This window comes from Nicotiana sylvestris, chromosome 6, assembly GCF_000393655.2.
Source record: "Nicotiana sylvestris chromosome 6, ASM39365v2, whole genome shotgun sequence".
NCBI lineage: Eukaryota > Viridiplantae > Streptophyta > Magnoliopsida > Solanales > Solanaceae > Nicotiana > Nicotiana sylvestris.
This window is the reverse complement of record NC_091062.1, coordinates 171,654,960-171,675,882: the sequence shown is the minus strand read 5'-3', so window position 1 is coordinate 171,675,882 and position 20,923 is coordinate 171,654,960. Positions and strand designations below refer to the sequence as shown.

The following is a 20,923-nucleotide window of genomic DNA, read 5'->3' as shown; positions in this document are numbered from 1 at the left end:
GTTCGGTGGGGCTATCCTCGACCACGATCGACCTCGTGATTCTCGACTTTTGTCGATGGTATCAGGTAACCCTTGGTCAAATTCATCCTTCATTCTGGCGCGTTGTTTATATGATCAAGCATTACACAAACATGATAGAGGAGATGCTATTTACCCTCAACCACCTAATCAGGATGTATAGTCCTTGTATCCTCTACGAGGGCCTAATCAATCTCCACTGTCGAGCACCGAGGTCCCTCTTTGCCTACACCGAGGAGCTCAGGAACAGGGGATGGGCAAGTCGATTCGTTCGAATGAGGACTTATGACCTGATCCCGGCGGAAAAGATGTTGTTCCCCGAGAGGTGGAATGGGGGGCGTAAGTAAACATGTTGTCATGTCTTCCTTTGCTTCTCTTTGACAATATTTCTCCAAGCATCTAACTCTATTTCTCTTACTTTTTTAGCCGTATCAACCTACCTCGGTACGGTTTCGGACCTCCTAGATTGAGTAGGCCGCTTATACTCGATTTGCCCATATGCCGAACGAGTGTGGCGAGATTTATCCCGAGCGCGGTGGGAAGCCAAAGATCATGGTAAGCTCCGAACCTTGCTGTGTTCACACCCTTTGTTGCAAATCGCTATTACTACCATTCTTCATTCTTTGTGTTTAACTTCTCCATTTGTGTAGGTCTGGGGGAAGTCCATTTGATGAAGGAGGCACCACCCATTAATGGGGACGCCCTAGTGCTTGGCGAGAAGAAGAGAAGGAAGGGAGGGTTTGTCGGTTGGGCCACCGGAGTTCAAGAGGATTAAGGTGGAAGAATCCAAGGTTGACCCAGCAGCTCTAACCCCAGAGACGGCGGGAAACCATCGAGTTGAAGGCGAGGGGGAAAGTAGCTTCCCGACGGCCCCCGAGGAGTGTATAGACTCGGCCGATCCTCGGGCCGTGGGGATGGAGGCTTCCAAACAAGAGCCTGATGTAGCTGTGGTCCATCGGTCGAGCGGGCCACACCTCATGGAGTGCAAGATGCCCCGCGTGAAGAGCCCTTCGATACAGGGGCACCAGTCAAAGCCGGAGATGCGCTCGAGAAACCACTAACCACTCTTGAGGGATTTCCTGAGGTTGGCGCTTCATTCGTTTTTGGCAAAATGGGCAAACTTTGCAAGCGGGTAATTTTTGCTAACCCTGCCCGCCGCTCTGGGCTGCTCTAATCTTTGTTTTTCTAACTTGTCCTTTTTTGTGGTTTCAGGCCAAAACGCTTTACAACGAGACTTTAACCCAATACCAGGCTGAAGTGAACCATCACGAGCGTGAGAAAGCCTATCTTACCAAGTAGGTTTTTCATCCCCCATTTACTATTATCTGAATCTTTGTTAGATTCTAGTGCTTTTAATATCTCAGACCTGATTTGTGCAGTTTGAGAAGGAAAACACCCTACTGAGAGAGGAATTTCGGGCCAGAGATGCTGAAATTTCCGAGCTCAGTCGGTATAAAAGGGAAATAACTTCCAAGAAGGACACCCTCCAGTGGATGGTAGCCTCAGTAGAGCGTCAACTCCAGGATGTAAAGGAGGATAGTGACAAGTATAGAGGTCTCCATTCCGAGCTGGTAGCTGCACTATCTAAGATCAAAGCCGAAGCAAAGGCGCTTATATCCTTGCATGGGGAGGAAGATATTGTCGCAAGTGCTCGCGTTGAGAGGGCATCTAAGGAGGGTAGCCCGAATTTACCTCGAGCTGTAGATCGTGCTTGACCGGATTTTCAAAAGCAGACTGTTGGAGGTATGCCGAGTGATAGCTCGGGCGATGCTAAAAACAAGGGTGGATCCCCGGAAAGGGAAGATGTCGTTGAGAAGAGGTCGTTGGGGGACTCATAGCTATCGGGGTACAACCCTCGGGGGAGCCATTGAGAATGTAGTCTTGACAATGGATTAGGATTTTGTCGATTTTCCTGTTTGTATATAGTATGTTCATACTGGCATATGTATAAAGTAAACCCTGTGGCTTTGCTTCTTCCCCTCCCCTTCTTGTCTGGAATTCACCCGGGTGATCTTTTTTTAAAGTTGGCAAGAATCCTTAGATTCGTAATACGGCCATAGGGCTCATTGCGCAAGCTCGGGGGCTCTTACGTGCCTGGTCGATGTGACTTTTAGTATAAACTAGCGTCAGGGCTCTTATGATTTTGCTCAACTATTTTGGGTTTAGTCTCCGAGCCGATTTTTAACTCGAGCTTATTTGACCCTCGAACTTTCGCGCTTGCAAGTGCTGGAGACGATAGCCCTTACGCCTTTGATCGAAGCGATCTCTTATATGCGCGACCCTGAGGCTCATTAAGCTGGCGACAATGGCTCTTATGCTTTTCCCAGAGGCATTTGTATTTTAACTATTTTGGGTTCAGTCTCCAAGTTGGGTTTCGACTCGAGCTCAATCGAACCTCAAGTTTTGTATTTGCGTGGGTTGGCGACAACGACTCTTACGACTTGGATCGAATCGGCCTTTTATATGCATGGCCCTGAGGATCATTAAGCTAGCGATAATGGCTCTTACGCTTTTCCCTTAGGCATGTATAGTAACTATTTTGGGTCCAGTCTTCTAATCGGGTTACGACTTGAGCTCATTTTGATCCTAAAGATTTTAAATTTTAAGCTGGCGATAGTGGCTCTTACGCTTTTGGTCGTTGCGACCTTTTAGTGTGTGTGGCCCTTTGTCTCATTAGGCTGGTGACAATGGCTCTAACTCTTTGCCCTTAGGTATATGTAGGCTTTGTTTTCCTCTCGTTCAGGACTTTTTGAAATAATTTTGCCTGACCCATCGTCGGTTCAAGAAGAACCTCGATTTCAAGTCATTTGCGGCGATGTTCGAGCACCTCGGAAGGTTTGGCTCGTAGGCTGAGTAGCTCGAAGCCTTGTGATTTGGAGCTAACATGGTCGAAACCTTTTTGCCTGTCGAGGGTAGCCTGTTTAACCGATTCTTTTCGAAGTAGATTTGAAGTAATGGCCTATGATTTTGTAGCGACGGTCGGGCATCCTCGAGTCGCGTTAATTCAGCTAGTACAACCGTATGACCATAGTCATTTGTGTTTGGCCGAAGCCATTTTTGGTCCTGAGTGTAATAGTTTAGGCATTTATATCGAGGGTATGCCCTTTCGGGAGTCTTAGAAATGCAATATATAGCCTAAACTTCGGGATTGAGTTTATGCATGTAGTAAGGTCTTACAAAATTTTTATGCCCTTTGAGGTCTTACCGTTTTGTTAATATTTGGTACAAGTATGATTCATGCCTTGCTTGAGGTCTTATAGTTTTTGTTGATACTTGTAAAAAGTATGATTCATGCCTTGCTTGAGGTCTTACAGTTTTTGTTGATACTTGGTACCAGTATGATTCATGTCTGGCTTGAGGTCTTACAATTTGTGTTGTTGATACTCGATGCGAGTATGATTTATGCCTGGCTTGAGGTATTACAGTTTGTGTTGTTGATACTCGGTACGAGTATGATTCATGCCTAGCTTGAGGTTTTACAGCTTGTATTGTTGATATTCAGTACAAGTTTTGTGAGATCGAGTCTGCCCGCTCGTTGTCTTACGGCCTTGGGTTTTTAACGAATGACGATTGGTGACAGTCTCCGATTCATCGAGTTTGCTTTGGCTCGGGAGCCGTTACTCGTGAGCTCGGAATTGCCTCATCGAGGGCTTACGATTTTGGAGATTTCGACCTGAGGTCATAGGGGTGGCGAGTTATTGACACCAGTCTCCGAGTATTCGGGGCGCTCTTGATAGAGGAATATTTGTTGAGTAAACGTTGAGTTTCATTTGGAGTATGAGGTTCTTTGGCAAAAGACATTATTTGATTTCTTGGCACAAGCACATGTCGTTTTGTTTCCATGGATCCGGCTCATACGGGCACGGTTCATTCGACCGTTTGGCTCAGTACATCATTTTCCTATTGGACTCCTGTTTGGCGTTTCTCGGTTCTTCCGAGTGTGTGACCTTTCGAGGGGGTGCCCTCCAGTGTTCGGGGTTGATTGCAAAGGAAGCCTCGAACACTTGTTTTATTCCCCTTAGGTAGAATGTAGGTGTTGCCTCGTTAAAAACCTTGCCGTTAAAACACTCTTAGGGACAAAATACGATCGAAGGAAAAGCGTGCAACGCTTGCTCGAGGGTATTTACAGAATTTTTGATTGGATGCCCTAGCATTAATATCATTTTAGCATCGATATATTCCAGTTGCTCGGAAGTTGTTCGCCCTTCATGGTGCCGAGCTTATAAGATCCCTTACTGACTATTCTGAGGACACGATACGGTCCTTCCCAATTCTGGCCTAGCTTCCCTTCACTAGGGTTTCGAGTGTTGAGAGTGACCTTCCTTAGGACTAAGTCCCCGATCCCAAAATACCGGATATTTGTTGTCCTGTTATAATATCTTTTAATTCTGTGCTTCTGGGCGGCCATCTTGATCAGTGAGGCTTCTCGTTTTTCATCACGTAGTTCGAGGGTCATCATCATGGCCTCGTTGTTCGAGCCCTCATTAGTATGCTAGAATCTGGCGCTTGGCTCCCCAACTTCCACTGGTATCAAAGCCTCGGTACCATATACTAGAGAGAAAGGAGTTTCCCCGGTGCTTGATTTTGAAGTTGTTCGATATGCCTATAGCACCTCTGGCAGTATTTCTCTCCATTTTCCCTTGGCGCTCTCCATTTTCTATTTTAAGTTCTGAATGATGGTTTTATTTGTGGATTCGACCTGGCCGTTTGCACATGGGTGGTAAGGCGTCGATAGGATTCTCTTGATTTTAGGATCTTCAGGAACTATGTTACCTTGCTCCTGATGAAATGCCTCCCGTTATCACATGTTATTTCGGATGGGATTCCGAATCGGCATATGATGTGATCCCATATGAAGTTGATGACTTCCTTTTCTCTTATTTTTTCGAAGGCCTGCACTTCCACCCATTTTGAAAAGTAGTCAGTCATAAATAAAATGAATCTAGCTTTACCTGGTGCCGGCGGCAAAGGACCGATAATGTCCATTCTCCATTTCATGAATGGCCATGGTGATAAAACGGAATGTAGTTGCTCGCCGCACTAGTGAATCATGAGAGCGAATCTATGGCATTTGTCGCACTTTCGGACGAATTCTTTGGTGTCTTTTTCCATTCTATCCCAATAGTAGCCTGCTCTGATCACCTTCCGGACTAAGGAGTCAGTGCCGGAATGATTTCTACAAGTACCCTCACGAATTTCTCGGAGTACATAATCTGTGTTACCTGGCCCTAGGCATACCGACAGGGGGGCATCGAAAGTTCTCTTGTACAGAGTCTCATTTTCGTCGAGCGAGAACTGGGCTACTTTGGTTCGTAGGGCCTTTGATTCTTTTGGATCTGCAAGCAATTTCCCGTACTTTAAATAATCGATATATTTATTCCTCTAATCCCATGTTAGGCTGGTGGAATTAATCTCTATGTGACTTTCCTTGACCACTGATTTAAACAATTGGACAACAGCCCCGAGGAGTATGTCCACTTCTTCAACAGAAGATCCCAGATTTGTGAGGGCATCGGCCTCGCTGTTCTGCTCTCGAGGTACATGGATTAAGGTCCATTCTTTGAAGCAACGCAGTGCGACTTGGATTTGTCCAAGTATCTCTGCATCCTGTCTTCTCAAGCTTCGTAGCTCCCATTCACCTGGCTTACTACGAGGAGTGAATCGCATTTTTCCTTGATGGTGTCGGCTCCCATGCTTTTGGCCAGTTCTAAACCTGCAATCATAGACTCGTACTCGACTTCATTGTTAGTCAATTTTGCGGTTTTTTGGATTGTCTGATTATGCCGCCAATGGGTAGCTTCAAGACTATACCAAGTCCGGATCCTTTTATGTTTGTGGCGCTATCTCTGAATAGGTTCCATACCTCGAAAGACGTGCCTAATTTTAATAAAAGTTCCCTCTCTACCTCGGGTATGAGGGAGGGCAAAAAATCGGCCATGAAGTCTGGCAGAATTTGGGACTTGATGGCTGTTTGAGATTGATACTCGATATCATACCCTTCGAGTTCGATGGACCATTTGGCCAATCGGCCTGATAGCTCGGGTTTGTGCAGTATGCTCCAGAATGGGTACGTTGACATAACTCAGATACAGTGACGTTGAAAATATGACTTCAGCTTTTGCGAGGCGCTTATTAGCACGAGAGCCAATTTTTCTAGATGTGGATACCTAGTTTCGGCATCCCCATGGTCCAGCTTACATAATAAATAGGAAATTGCGTACCTTAGTCCTCTCAAACCAATACGCTACTTACCGTTATTTCAGACACGACCAGGTACAGATATATTGTTTCATCCTCCTTTGGTGTATGCAGCAAAGATGGACTAGTCAGATATCATTTTAGTTCCTCCAAGGCGTGTTGGCATTCTGGAGTCCATTCAAAGTTGTTCTTTCTTTTGAGTCAAGAGAAGAAATGATGGCTCTTGTCTGATGACCTTGATATGAATCTGCCCAGGGCAGCTATCCACCTTGTTAGCCATTGTACGTCTTTTACATTATTCACCACCGTGATTTTTTCGATGACATTTATTTTTTCAGGATTAATCTCGATCCCCCTGTTTGATACCATGAAGCCCTTGAATTTGCCCAAATCCACTCCAAAGGCACACTTTTTGGGGTTGAGCTTCATGTTATAACTTCTGAGGATGTCGAAAGTTTCCTACAAATGAGTCAAATGGTCCTCTATGAGCAGGGACTTAACTAGCATATCATCAATATATACCTCCATTGATTTACCTACTCGATGCTCGAACATTTTATTAACTATGCATTGGTACGTTGCCCCAACGTTTTTTAGCCCGAAGGGCATTACGTTGTAGCAGTAGGCACCATACTTTGTGATGAACGACGTTTTTCCCCTATCCTCGGGGTTCATCTGGATTTGATTATACCCCTAGTAGGTATCGAGAAAGGTGAGGGTCTCGTGGCCGGCCGTAGCATCGATCAAACGATCGATGTTAGGCAATGGGAACGAATCTTTGGGACACATTATTAGCTTGATTCCCCTTTTAGGCACCACCACTACGTTGTCCAACCATTCGGGGTACTTTACCTCTCTAATGGATCATATATTAAGAAGTTTCGTTACCTCATCTTTGATGAAGGCATGTTTTACCTCGGACTATGGTGTTCTCTTATGCTTTACGGGTTTAAACTTGTGATCGAAGCTTAGCTTGTGGGAGGTTATTTATAGCAGAATTCCTGTCATATCTAAGTAGGACCAAGCGAAACAGTCGATATTGTTACTAAGAAATTGAATGAACCCCTTACTGAGTTCGGGGGTTAACCCCATTCCCAAGTATACCTTACCATCCGAGAGGTGTTCGATTAAAATGGTCTGCTTCAGCTCTTCGACTGTTAATTTAGTTGCGTATGATTCTTTGGGGACGATGACGGTCCGAGGAGCGAATAAATATTGTTTGTCGTCCTCAGGGGTATATGTGTTCCTAACCTCGTCTGATATTGGGTGCGTGGGGATCGGCGCCTTATGGTGAACTGCGAACATTTCTTTCGCCACCTGCTGTTCTCCATGATGGTCGTTATGCCGTCCTTCGTGGAAAATTTTATCACCTGGTACAAGGTTGATGGTACTTCCCTCATGTTGTGTATCAAAGGTCTGCCAAGCAATGCATTGTACCTCATGTCGCCGTCGATGACTTGGAACTCGGTGTTCTAAATTGCGCCTGACATGTCGATCGGGATGGTGATCTCTCCTTTCATTACTTCACCGGTCATGTTGAAGCCATGGAGGACTCGAGGGATAGGGGTGACTCGATCGAGTAGCCCCAGTTGTCCTACTACCTCTGATCTTATTATGTTGGCCGAGCTGCCTAGATCCATAAGCACACGTTTTATCCTGGTATTGTTTAAAAAAAATGAGATCACCTGCGTGTCGTTGTGCTGTTCTATCGTGGCCTCGAGATCCTCCTTGTTGAGAGCGAGGGTGTCTTCAAGAATACGGTCTCAGGTCGGTCCCTCTTCTGTGGTTGACGTTCTTGTCTGTTTGAACATGGGTCCTTGGGGGACGTTGGTTCCTCCAATAATCATATGGATATCGTGTCAGAGAGTCTCCCCTTCTGCTTGGGTTGAGTTTTGCGAGGGTGTACCGACATCTGGAGTAGTCATGTCCTTCTCTTTGTGGTTTTCGAGTTTGTTGTTCTCAACTCTGTGCACTGAGCCAGACATTTTGTCCTGAAATCGAAGATCTTGGACAAGAAAAAGTGTGAAAGGCAACTTGCATTGTGTAATGAAATCAGCAAGAAAATAATTACTATTATTTTTAGCCCCACGGTGGGCGCCAAACTATTTACTATGAAAATGGTAATAACAATTAAATTTGTTGATGGAACTCTAAAAATACGTGATCTATTCTTATGCTAGTTATTAAGCAGTTGATGCTAGATATGTGAACATAAAAGATGAAATACAAGCTGAAATGGTATTATAATCGAACCGGGGTTTAGCTATTCGGGCCTCGGATTGACCGATGCGGGGCCTCTAGGTAGATGCCTAGGCTCAGTCTCGAGCTATCGGGGATAATCAGGAAAGGGCTAACACTTGGGATATAATTAAGGGAGGCTTTTTATGGCCAATGACAAGCAATAAATGAAGAAAACGTATGAATATGGTAAGTAAGAGCAATAGTATTGGGAGAATATGTTAGAAAGAAAAGAGAGAGTGAGAGATAGATAGTTATTATTCATCTCGTGTAGAATAGTTGGAGAAACAATAATGCCTTTACAAAATGATAAGGATCCCCTTTATATAGATGGGGGAATCCCGACATAGTACAAAAAACATTAATTATAAAGGTAGAGGGATGGGACAACTAGATAGCATTAGGCTCTGTCAATATCAGTTGCGTGCCTTGGGAACTCCCTTCTCCCCTATTATAGTCGTTGGTATGCACTGCCCCCGGGGCCGAAACCCGATGGCTCTCGAAGGCGAGTCTCAACCTTGGCTTCGAACCTCGAGAAGCATGTTCGCGAGGCGACCTAATTATGGGGAAATCGGGCCCCCAGTTTTACCCCATACAGCTTGTATCTATTAAGGTTGCCTTTATTACTTCTGACTGATTTCAATTACCCTAATTATTTTCACCCATATGTCTTTGTATTTCTGCCTATTTTTCCATGGTTTTGATTATTTAATTATTTTTCTTAATGTTTCTGTCTATTTTTCTTTATCTCTGGCGTTAATTGCTGATTTATTTTGCTTACCCCAAACTAGGGTTTGAAAATCTTTGCTAAGATTCCAACCTTTCCTTTACTTTACGATACTGGTACTCCCTTATTTGGTTCGATTTAACTGTTCTCATTAATCTCTAATTGATTGAAGCCGACTTTAATTGATTCTGGAATTATTCCCAATCCTTATTTGTCTATGATTAAATTATTACCTTATTTGTCTGTTTCATTGAGTACTATTTTAACCCCTTCCCCTTTCCCCTTAAGAACAAGACTCGAACTCTCTGATTCTCACAAAAAAAACTTAAGCTCTCTCTTGCTCTTTTGTTTTGATTTATGTGCTAAGTGTCTCTTGATTTTGGCCGGCTGAAAGCTAAGGCCAAGATTATTCTGGAACCTCATTGTTGTGGTACACTTACTTGCTTTCTAATTCTGTATTTTACATTTTTGCATACTAGAGATCCTGCCTATAGGACTTTCGTTTAGTTCTGTACATTAGAAATCTTGTTCATAGGATCTATACATGTTTTCAACAAATGTGCATTAGCAATCATGCCTATAGGACCTTGTTGTTTGAGCTAATTATCCTTCCTAGTAATCTATTAATTTCTACCCGGATACAGCTAGTGCGCGGGGATCTACCGAAATCCCGATCCGTAGTGCCAAATATAAAAACCCAGTACTGGGTGAATCTACTAGGTGCAGTCCCGTAGTTCCATATAACTGTGCAGGGGGATCTACCGAAATCCCACATCCGTAGTCCAAAATAAACAGACAATGGGGATCTACCGGAATCCCACATCCTTAGTCCCAAATAAACAGACAGGAACTACTGAAATCCCACATTCGTAGTTCCAAATGTAAATACACGACAACAACAGGAAAGATATTCAGCAAATGTCAATTTCATATTAAGGCAAACAAGTAATTCTAGTCTAGCATGTTGCACAGAATCCAAGTAAAACAGTTTGAGCAAATAAAGCAATTAAATCACTTAGACATGCTTTCCTAAGCTAACAATAGGCTTAAAGTGCAAGTAATATGAACAGGAAAGGAACATACTAGTAATCACAAAATGGAAATCGGATTTTCAACAATTAGCACAAGTACGCACTCGTCACCTCATGTACAAGGCATTTCAATTAATAATAATACCAAATCCTAAGGGGAAGGTCCCCCACTCAAGGTTAGGCAAACCACTTACCTCGAATTGGCTCAATAATCAACACGAAATCACGTCTTTGCCATGAGTACTGGACTCCAAATGGCCCAAATCTATTCAATTCAATTGCATAATGTAAATAACACTACAAGTAACTGATTCTACAAAGAAATTCTAAGCTAACATGCGAAATTAGGTAAAATAACCAAAATGCCCCTCAGGCCCATGTCTCGGAATCGGGTAAAATTCATATTTTCAGAATCATCACGCTCTCACGAGTTCAAGCATTCAAAAATTATTCAAATCTAAGGTCAAATTCCCAATCTATTGTCGAATTCTAGGTTTAAGAATTTTCTTCCAACTTTTCCCCAATTTTCATCTCCAATCTAAAATTAAATGATGAAACTAAGAATAGATTGATGGAATATAACTAGAAAGGGTTAAAGAATTGTTACCCAATGATCTCTTCTTCAATTTCCTCTCAAAATCACCCTCTCCCGAGCTCCAAATCGAATTTCCACCTTTGAAACTAAACCCATGAAATTTCTTATTTTCTACCCAGAAATCCCGCACCTGCAGTCCAACAATTGCATCTGTGACACCACTTCTGCGGTCGGGGAACCTCTTCTGTGATTCTTAGTTAAAATTTCCATCTCGCACCTGCGACCCAAAATTAGCATATGTGGTCACGCAGGTGCAATACTTATGCCGCTTCTGAGGTTCCTGGCCCCCTTCCTCATTTCCACTTTTGCTACCACATAGCCGCTTCTACGCCACACTTGCAGGTGCGGTTATGACAGAAACCAGCAGCTGAAGCTGCAACTCCAAACTCAAAAATCCTTCCGTCGACCATCTAAAATCATCCCGAGGCCCCCAGGACCTCAACCAAATGTAGCAACAAGTCCAATACCACTGTCCAAACATATACCAATTCTTAAAACACCTAATACAACATCGGAATGATGAATCAACCACAGATTCAAGCCTAAGAACTCCAAAACTCTAGAAATATGCTTTTGATCAAAAAGTCTATCAAACCTCGCCTGAATAACCTGAAATTTTGCACATATATCAAATTCAACACTACAGAGCTACTCCAACTTTCGGAATTCCATTTCGACCCTCGGATCAAAATCTCACTATCGAACCGGAAACTTCAAAATTTGACCTTTCGGCATTTCTAGCCAAAATTAGCTACGGACCTCTAAAACGCAATTCGATCACGACCGTAAGCCCGAAATCAACCAACATAGATAACGAAACCATCGGATTTCCAATCCGAGGCCGTCTTCACACTGCTCCGACTACGGTCAAATTTCTAACACTTAAGCTCTCATTTAGGGACTAAGATTCTCAGAACTCTCCGAACTCAAAACTGAACATCCCAGCAAATCAAAATAGCAGAAATAAACACGGGGAAAGAAGTTAGTAGGGGATCGGGCCAAATTTTTTTAAGATGACCGGTCGGGTCGTCACATCCTCCTACACTTAAACATTCGTTCTTCCTCGAACGAGCATAAAGACATACATAAAGTAGTGAAAAAATGGGGGTAACGGCTGAGTACATCCTGCTCGGTCTCCCAGGTCGCCTCTTCAACCGGCTGACCCCACCATTGAACCTTTACTGATGCAATGTTTTTTGACCTCAGCTTCCTAACCTGCCAATCCAATATTGCCACTGGCTCCTCAACATAGGATAGATCCTTGTCCAACTGGAATGAACTAAAATCCAACACGTGCGACAGATCACAATGATACCTCCGGAGCATCGAAACATGAAATAGCGGATGAACTTTTGCCAAGTTGGGAGGTAAGCCAAGCTCATAAGAAACCTCCCCAACATGCCTTAATATCTCAAAAGGGCCAATAAACCTTGAAATTAAACTTTCCATTCTTCCCCAACCTCATAACGCCCTTCATAGGCAAAACCATAAGCATAACCCACTCTCCAACCATATAGGAAACATCACGAACCTTCTGGTTCGCGTAACTCTTCTGTCCGGACTGGGCTCTGCGGAGTCTATCCTGAATCACCTTAACCTTCTCCAAAGCATCCTGAACCAAGTCTGTGCCCAATAATCTAGCCTCACCCGGCTCTAACCAACCCACCGTGGATCTACACCGCCTACCATATAAGACCTCTTACAGTGCCATCTGAATGCTGGACTGATAGTTGTTTTTGTAAGCAAACTCCGCCAATGGCAATAATTAATCCCAAGACCCTCCAAACTCAATCACACACGCAAGGAGCATATCCTCAAGAATCTGAATAATGTGCTCGGACTGTCCATCCGTCTGAGGGTGAAATGTTGTACTCAACTCTACCCGAGTACCCAACTCATGCTGAACGGCTCTCCAGAACCATGATGTGAACTGAGTACTTCTATCTGAAATGATGGAAACTAGAATACCATACAGATGAACAATCTCCCGGATATTGATCTCCGCAAACCGCTCCGAATAATAAGTAGTACATACAGGAATAAAGTGAGTGGACTTGGTCAGCCGATCCACAATCACCCAAATAGCATTGAACTTTCTCAAAGTCCATAGGAGCCCAACTACAAAGTCCACGGTGATCCACTCCCACTTCCACTCCGGAATCTCTATTTGCTGAAGCAACCCACCCGGTCTTCGGTGCTCATACTTCACCTGCTGACAGTTGAGGCACCGAGCTACAAATCCAACTATATCTTTCTTCATCCGCATCCACCAATAGTGCTGCCTCAAATCCTGATACATCTTAGCGGCACCCAGATGAATGGAATACCGCAGATTGTGGGCCTCCTCATGAATCAACTCTCGAAGCCCATCAACATTGGGTACACAAATCCGACCCTGCATCGTCAATATACCATCATCACCAATGGCCACATCTCTTGCATCACCGTGCTGAACCCTGTCCTTAAGGACAAGCAAATTAGGGTCATCATATTGACGCTACCTGATACGACCCAATAAGGAAGACCGAGAAATCACGCAAGTTAGAACCCGACTGGGCTCCGAAAGATCCAATCTAACAAACTGGCTAGCTAAGGCCTGAACATCCATTGCCATAGGCCTCTCCGATACTTGTAAAAAAGCCAAACTCCCCAAACTCTTTGCCCGGCGACTCAAAGAATTGGCCACCACATTGGCCTTGCCCGAGTGATACAAAATAGTGATATCATAGTCCTTCAGCAACTCTAACCACCTCCTCTGGTGCAAATTTAGATCCTTTTGTTTGAATAGGTGTTGCAAGCTCCGATGGTCAGTATAAATATCACAAGGCACACCGTATAAATAATGGCGCCAGATCATCAGGGCGTGAACAATGGCAGCTAACTCAAGGTCGTGGACCGGATAATTCTTCTCATGTACCTTCAACTGTCTGGACACGTAGGCAATCACCCTACCGTCCTACATCAACACCGCTCTGAGGCCAATCGTCAAGGCATCACAATAGACCATATAAGAGCCCGAACCTTTAGGCAATATCAAAATTGGGGTTGTAGTAAAAGCTGTCTTGAGACTCTAACAGCTCGCCTCACACTCTTCCGTCCACTAGAACAGAGCATCCTTCTGGGTAAGTCTGGTCATAGGGGCTGCAATCGATGTAAACCCCTCAACAAAACGGCGGTAGTAACCCGCCAAGCCAAGAAAATTACTGATCTCTATAGCTGATAATGGTCTGGGCCAACTCTGGATGGCCTCTACTTTCTTCAGATCCACCTGAATACCCTCACTTGACACCATGTGGCCTAAGAATGCCACGGAATCCAGCCAAAACTCACATTTCGAGAAGTTAGCATATAACTTCTTCTCTCTCAGAGTCTAAAGCACAATCCTCAGGTGCTGCTCATGATCTTTCCAACTCCGAGAATACACCAGAATATCATCAATAAAGACAATGATGAACGAGTCAAGATACGGCTGGAACATGTTGTGTATCAAGTGCATAAAAGTTGTTGAGGCATTGATCAGCCCAAATGACATAACAAGGAACTCGTAATGACCATACTGAGTCTTGAAAGCAGTCTTCGGGATATCTGGCTCCCGAATCTTCAACTGATGGTAGCTTTAGTGCAACTTAATCATAGAAAAACTTGTGCGGACTAAAGTTGGTCAAACAAATCATCAATACAAGGCAAAGGATAACGGTTCTTCATTGTAACTTTGTTCAACTGACGATAATCAATACACATATGCATAGAACCATCCTTTTCTTCACAAACAAGACAGGAGCACCCCAAGGTGATACACTAGGCCGAATGAAACACTTACCAAGCAATTCCTGTAATTGATCCCTCAACTCCTTCAAATCAGGAGAAGCTATACAATGTGGAGGAATAGAAAAGGGCTGAGTGCCCGGCAACAGATCAATGCCAAAATCAATATCTCTATCGGGCGGCATGCCCGAAAGAACAACTGGAAACACATCAGGAAAATCCCGTACTACTGGGATTGAATCAACGGAAGGGTTATCAATACTAACATCTCTCACATAAGCTAGATACGCATCACACCCCTTCTCAACCATACAGTGAGCCTTGAGGAAGGAAACAACTCTACTGGGAGTGTGATCTAAAGTACCCCTCCATTCAACACGCGGTACACCTGGCATAGCCAGCGTCAAGATTTTTGTGTGACAATCAAGAATAGCATAATGGGGTGACAACCAGTCCATGCCCAAGATAATATCAAAATCTACCATTCTAAGCAATAATAAATCGGCTCTAGTCTGAAAACCACTATGAGTAACCAAACACGACCGATGAACGCAGTCCACAACAAGAGAATCTCCCACAGGAGTAGAAACATAAACAGTGGGATCCAATATTCCTGAGACACACCCAAATGCGGAGAAAAACAAGAAGACACATAAGGATAGGTGGAGCCTAGATCGAATAAAACCGATGCATCTCTATGACAAACCAGGACAATACCTATGATTACAGAATCGGAGGCGACAGTCTCGGTACGGGCAGGAAGGGCATAATATCTGGCCTGGCCTTCCCCTCTAGCTGGCTGAGTAGGTGGGGTAGTAACTGGTGTTGTGATCATAACCTGAGTACTCTACGGAGTGCGCTGTGGCTGAGAAGTCCGTGGAGGTGCACTCCTCCCAAGTCTAGGGCAATCCCTCACCACATGGCGTGTGTTACCACACTCAAAACAAGCTCTAGGAGGACATGGCAGTGGGAACTGTGCGGTACGGGTACTCCAAGACCCTTGAACACCTGAAACACTATGTAACGTATGAGATGCAAACTGAACTGGCTGACCCACAAAACCTCTACCATGCTTTACTCTTCCTCCAAAATAAAGACCAATGGGTCTCTCCAGTCTATGAGGTCTTCTCACTTCCCTATACTATCTCTCCTGTCCTCGTCTATCCTCTCTCTCCTAGGACCATAGGCTGTGTTGCCATGACACCTGGAACCCGACCAATGTGAACTCTCTGCTCTAGAGTGGGGTCGGCGAGAGTTTGGGTCCCTCCCCCGATCTGTGATGTAGCTGGTACAACCTGAATCAACCCCGCCTAAACCAATGTACCAAACATGCTCAATTATTGTGTTAAGGTATCCTAACGTGCTGGAGTAGTAGTAGTAGTAGACGTATCAAGTTCCTGGACTCTAGCTAGAACTACTGGGGGCTCTTCGGTTGAAGCTCATGCGAGTGCTCTAGCTGTACCGCATGCGCGTCTTCGGCCTCTACTCCGACCCCAACCTCTGACGGCTCTCGCAGGGGGTGCAAGTGTCTGATCATATCTGGTAGCACGTGTTCTCACCATTTGTGAAAGAATGGAAGATAGAGGTTTAGGATTATGGTGTCAAAAGTCTCGCACGACAGGGAAATCAAATGAAGTGGAATTTTCCTAACGGTTACAAAGCCTCTCGTAGATAAGTACAGATGTCTCTGTACCGACCGACGAGACTCTAATAAACCAGCTTGTGATTCATGACTCCTATGAACCTAGATCTCTGATACCAACTTGTCACGACCCCAGTTCGCCCTCCGTGAAATATCGTGACGGTACCTAGTCTCTACGACTAGGTAAGTGTAACAAATGCGGAAAAGGAACAATTTACGGAAAAGAGATAATATAAAACCAAAATGACAAAATAAAATAGTGTTTAAGATGTCGCCTGGCACATAATAGTACAAAATCTCAACCTACTCCCAAAATCTGGAACCTCATGAATCACAAGCTAAGAGATACATAAGAAGCTCCAACTCCAGAAATGTCTAACAAAAGGGGAATACTGAATGGCTATATTATTACAGAAAGATAGAAAGGGACTCCTCAGTATGCGGATGCAGCAGATATACCTCGTAGTCTCTATAGAAGTGTCTCGCCTCAAGGATCATAATATAGAGTGAAAGTACCTAGATCTGCACATGAAAAATATTCGCAAAAAGGGCATGAGTACACCACAGCGGTACTCAGTAAGTGTCATGCCTAACCTTGGTCGAATAGTGACGAGGAAGGTCAGGGCCCAACTGAATTTAAATAAAATATAAGGGTTAACAGTGTGAAATAAAATAGTATAAATAAATGCAATAGTAAGAAATAACATCGAATTGAAAGAACAACAACAACTAGAATAGAGACAAAATAAATGACGGAAAAGAAATACAGCTCAACATAGAGATAACAACCAGGGCACCTTCCAAGATACCGTCCTGTAGTCCCAATTACAACTATCCAGTGGATCTCCCAAGGTACTGTCCCGTAGTCCATCATATATATATTCGAAGGATCTCCCGGGATCCCATCCCATAGTCCAACTATCAGTGCGCGAGGGTCTACCGGAATCTCGATCCGTATTCCCAAATATAAATACTTAGTACTGGGGAATCTACCGGGTGCAGTCCCGCAGTTCCATATAACTGTGCAGGGGGGTCTACCGGAATCCCACATCCGTAGTCCCAAATAAACAGACAAGGGGGATCTACCGGAATCCGACATCCGTAGTCCCAAATAAACAGACAAGGGAGAGCTACCGGAATCCCACACCCGTAGTCCCAATTGTAAATACACGGTAAAAATAGGAATGATATTCAGCAAATGTCAGTCTCATATTAAGGCAAACAAGTAATTCAACCCTAGCATGATGCACAAAATCCAGGTAAAACAGTTTGAGCAAATAAAGCAATTAAATCACTTAGACATGCTTTCTTAATCTAACAACAGTATTAAAGTGCAAGTAATATGAAAAGGAAAGGAACATACTAGTAATCACTTAATGGAAACTCGATTTCCAACAATTAGCACAAGTACGCACTCGTCATTTCACGTACAAGGCATTTCAATTAACAACAATACCAAATCATAAGGGGAAGGTCCCCCACACAGGATTAGGCAAGACACTTACCTCGAACCGGCTTAATAGTCTACCCGAAACCATGTCTTTGCCACGAGTACTCGACTCCAAATGGCCCAAATCTATTCAATTCAATTGCATAATGTAAATAACACTTCAAGTAACTGATTCTACAAATAAATTCTAAGCTAACACCCGAAATTAGGCAAAATTTCCAAAATGCCCTTCGGTCCCACATCTCGAAATCAGGTAAAATTCATATTTTCAGAATCCTCACACTCTCACGAGTTCATGCATACCAAAATTATCCAAATCTAATGTCAAATTCCAAATCAAAAGTCGAATTCTAGGTCTAAGAACTTTCTTCCAACTTTTCCCCAATTTTAATCTCCAATATGAAATTAAATGATGAAACTAATTATAGATTGATGGAATATAACGAGAAAGAGTTAAAGAATTGTTACCCAATGATCTCTTCTTCAATTTCCTCTAAAAATCGCCCTCTCCGGAGCTCCAAATCGAATTTCCAACTTTTGAAACTAAGCCCTCGAAATTTCCTACCTGCCCAGAAATCCTACATCTACGGTCAAACAATCGCATCTACGATACTGCTTCTGCGGTCGGGGCACCGCTTCTGCGGTTCTTACTTAAAAGCTCCATCTCGCACCTGCGACCCAAAATCTGCATTTGCGGTTAAGCAGGTGCATTACTTATGCCGCTTCTACGGTTCCTGGCCCCCTTCCTCATTTCCACTTCACCGACCACTGAGCCGCTTCTGCAGTGCTGTACCTACAGTCCCACACTTGCAGGTACAGTTATGATAGAAACCAGCAGCTGAAGCTGCAACTCCAAACTCCAAAATCCTTCCGTCGACCATCCGAAATCATCCCGAGGCCCCTGGGACCTCAACCAAAAGCACCAACAAGTCCAATACCAATTTAAAAGCTTATACCAATCCTTAAAACACCTAAAACAACATTGAAACGATGAATCAGCCATAGATTCAAGACTAAGAATTCCAAAGCTCTAGAAATACGCTTTCGATCAAAAAGTCTACCAAACCTCGTCTGAATAACCTGAGGTTTTGCACACATGTCACATTCAACACTACGGAGCTACTCCAACTTCAGTAATTCCATTCCAACCCTCGGATCAAATCTCACTATCGAACCGAAAATATCAAAATTTGACCTTTCGGCATTTCAAGCATAAATTAGCTACGAACTTCCAAAACACAATCCGATCATGCTCCTAAGTCTGAAATCACCCAACGGAGCTAACGGAACCTTCGGATTTCCATTCTGAGGCCGCCTTCACACTGCTCTGACTACGGTCAAATTTCTAACACTTAAGCTCTCATTTAGGGACTAAGTGTCCCAAAACTCTCCGAACTCAAAATCAAACATCCTAGCAATTCAAAATAGCAGAAATAAACACGAGCAATGTAGTTAATAGGGGATCGGGGCATAAATTCTTAAGATGACTGGTCAGGTCGTCACAGTCAATCACTTAGGCGACGTATATGTAGGACTTAACAATGCTTCTAGATCTAAATTGTGACATATTACTGCCTGAAGTACCCAGATTCATGTTGAAAAAAATCAGTAGGCAAACAAATTGGTCTCAACACAGCCTTAATAAAACTTCCTTTATACTATGTTTTTTCTCACGTAGATATCCTGCCTATTGGATGCCAAAGTTAATGAAGTTTGCTGATTCAATTGCGTGCTTTTGTTGCCTATGTGTGGAGGTCAATATAAGCCCATACTTGTTCTTTATCTGAAAGTCCTATTTGTTTTGTTTTTCGCCTATATTTCACATTTTTTAAAGTAACATAGGTTGGTCTTGAACTATCCCAAATAGAGGTCCTAATACCTCCAGGGCCATAGGTAAGGGACGGGTAGTGCACGCATAAGGAACGAGCTAGAAACTACTAGAATGCTTAAGTAACAACTTAAAGATTGTAATTAGGTAGTAGGACATGATAGTCTGTGTGCTAATGCTATGATTAACATCCCGACTTGAGGGAGTTACAAAGTATTGCATGGAATGATCCTATAGGCTAAAAAACTTAGGACCCCCCCATACTCTTGTTTAAAATAAATTGAATATTGTCTTTGTCTAAATTTTATTCTTCCCTTTTTATACTAATTCGCTTAATTTATGTTCAGTCGGTACCCAACATTGTGGACCTCGAGGGGTGCCTAACATTTGCCCCTCAAGGTAATTTCGAGCTCTTACCCGATCTCTGGTGATGTAAACTGGTTACATGAGTTATCTACTCTAGGTGCCCTAATGCACCTTAATCTGTTAGGTGGAGACTCTTTAAAATCCAATTCCCTACCCTCTCAGAAAAGAGTTGTCCCAGAAATGTCGAAACCTAATTTCGCGAGAAAAAGGGGGCTCGATATCAGGTATGTTAAGGCTATCCCTTCTTTCTTTTTGGCATGATCCATACAATGCAAATGAAACGAACAAATGCACAACTTCTATAAATGACTCTATTCATAGAAATACTAGAGGTTCCTATGTTCTTGATTCCCCATATTTCTTATTATTCTATCATTTGTTCATGGGTTTCAGAAAGTACGTAAGTTGATAATGTTTATTTCATGATATTAATCAGAGGCATAATGGTCTTATGACATTCCGAGAGATTTTATTGACGTACTTCTCATGCATTGCATTTATTTATACATATACATTTACCCATGACCAGATGACATTATATACGTGTATATATATGTATATATATGTATGTGGGATATGGGAAAAAGTTACGGCATTATATACGCACCACCACCTGATTAGTTGGTATACGTTGATGATTTTGCCCACAATAGCCAAGATGATACGATAAGATGCCCTCAGAGGCCTGATGATGTTATGAAACATGTACCTATACAGGACATGACATTCGTACTCATATGCATGACACTATAAGTATTCATGATTTATTCAGTTGTCTAGACATACAGGTTGAGTCATGTACTCTATATTTCTTCCATTTCTTTTATGTACTTATTTATGTACCTTACATACTCGGTACATTGTCCGTACTGATGTACCTTTTTCCTAGCGATGCTGCATCTCATGCCCGTAGGTCACGATACATATGTCGAGAGTCTTCCATGTAGGCTACCAGCTCAGCGGATGTTGGTAAGTTTATGTATAAGTCAATATGCTCTGAGAGCTTGACCGCTTGTCCAATCGTATGATAGGACCATCGTATGTATAAGTCAGTATATAAGCTGG

The 20,923-nt window shown here is 43.3% G+C and overlaps 1 protein-coding gene across 1 annotated transcript; it reads right to left on the bottom strand.

Annotated features, from left to right (window-relative positions):
* Positions 1 to 14,480: 14,480 nt before the first annotated feature.
* LOC138871683 (uncharacterized) lies at positions 14,481 to 16,134 on the bottom strand. Its single transcript, XM_070149579.1, has 3 exons — positions 16,071 to 16,134; positions 14,628 to 15,185; positions 14,481 to 14,527 (listed from the first exon to the last, which is right to left on the bottom strand). Exons 1-3 carry the CDS (start codon positions 16,132 to 16,134, stop codon positions 14,481 to 14,483), a joined length of 669 nt encoding a protein of 222 aa, XP_070005680.1.
* Positions 16,135 to 20,923: the final 4,789 nt, after the last annotated feature.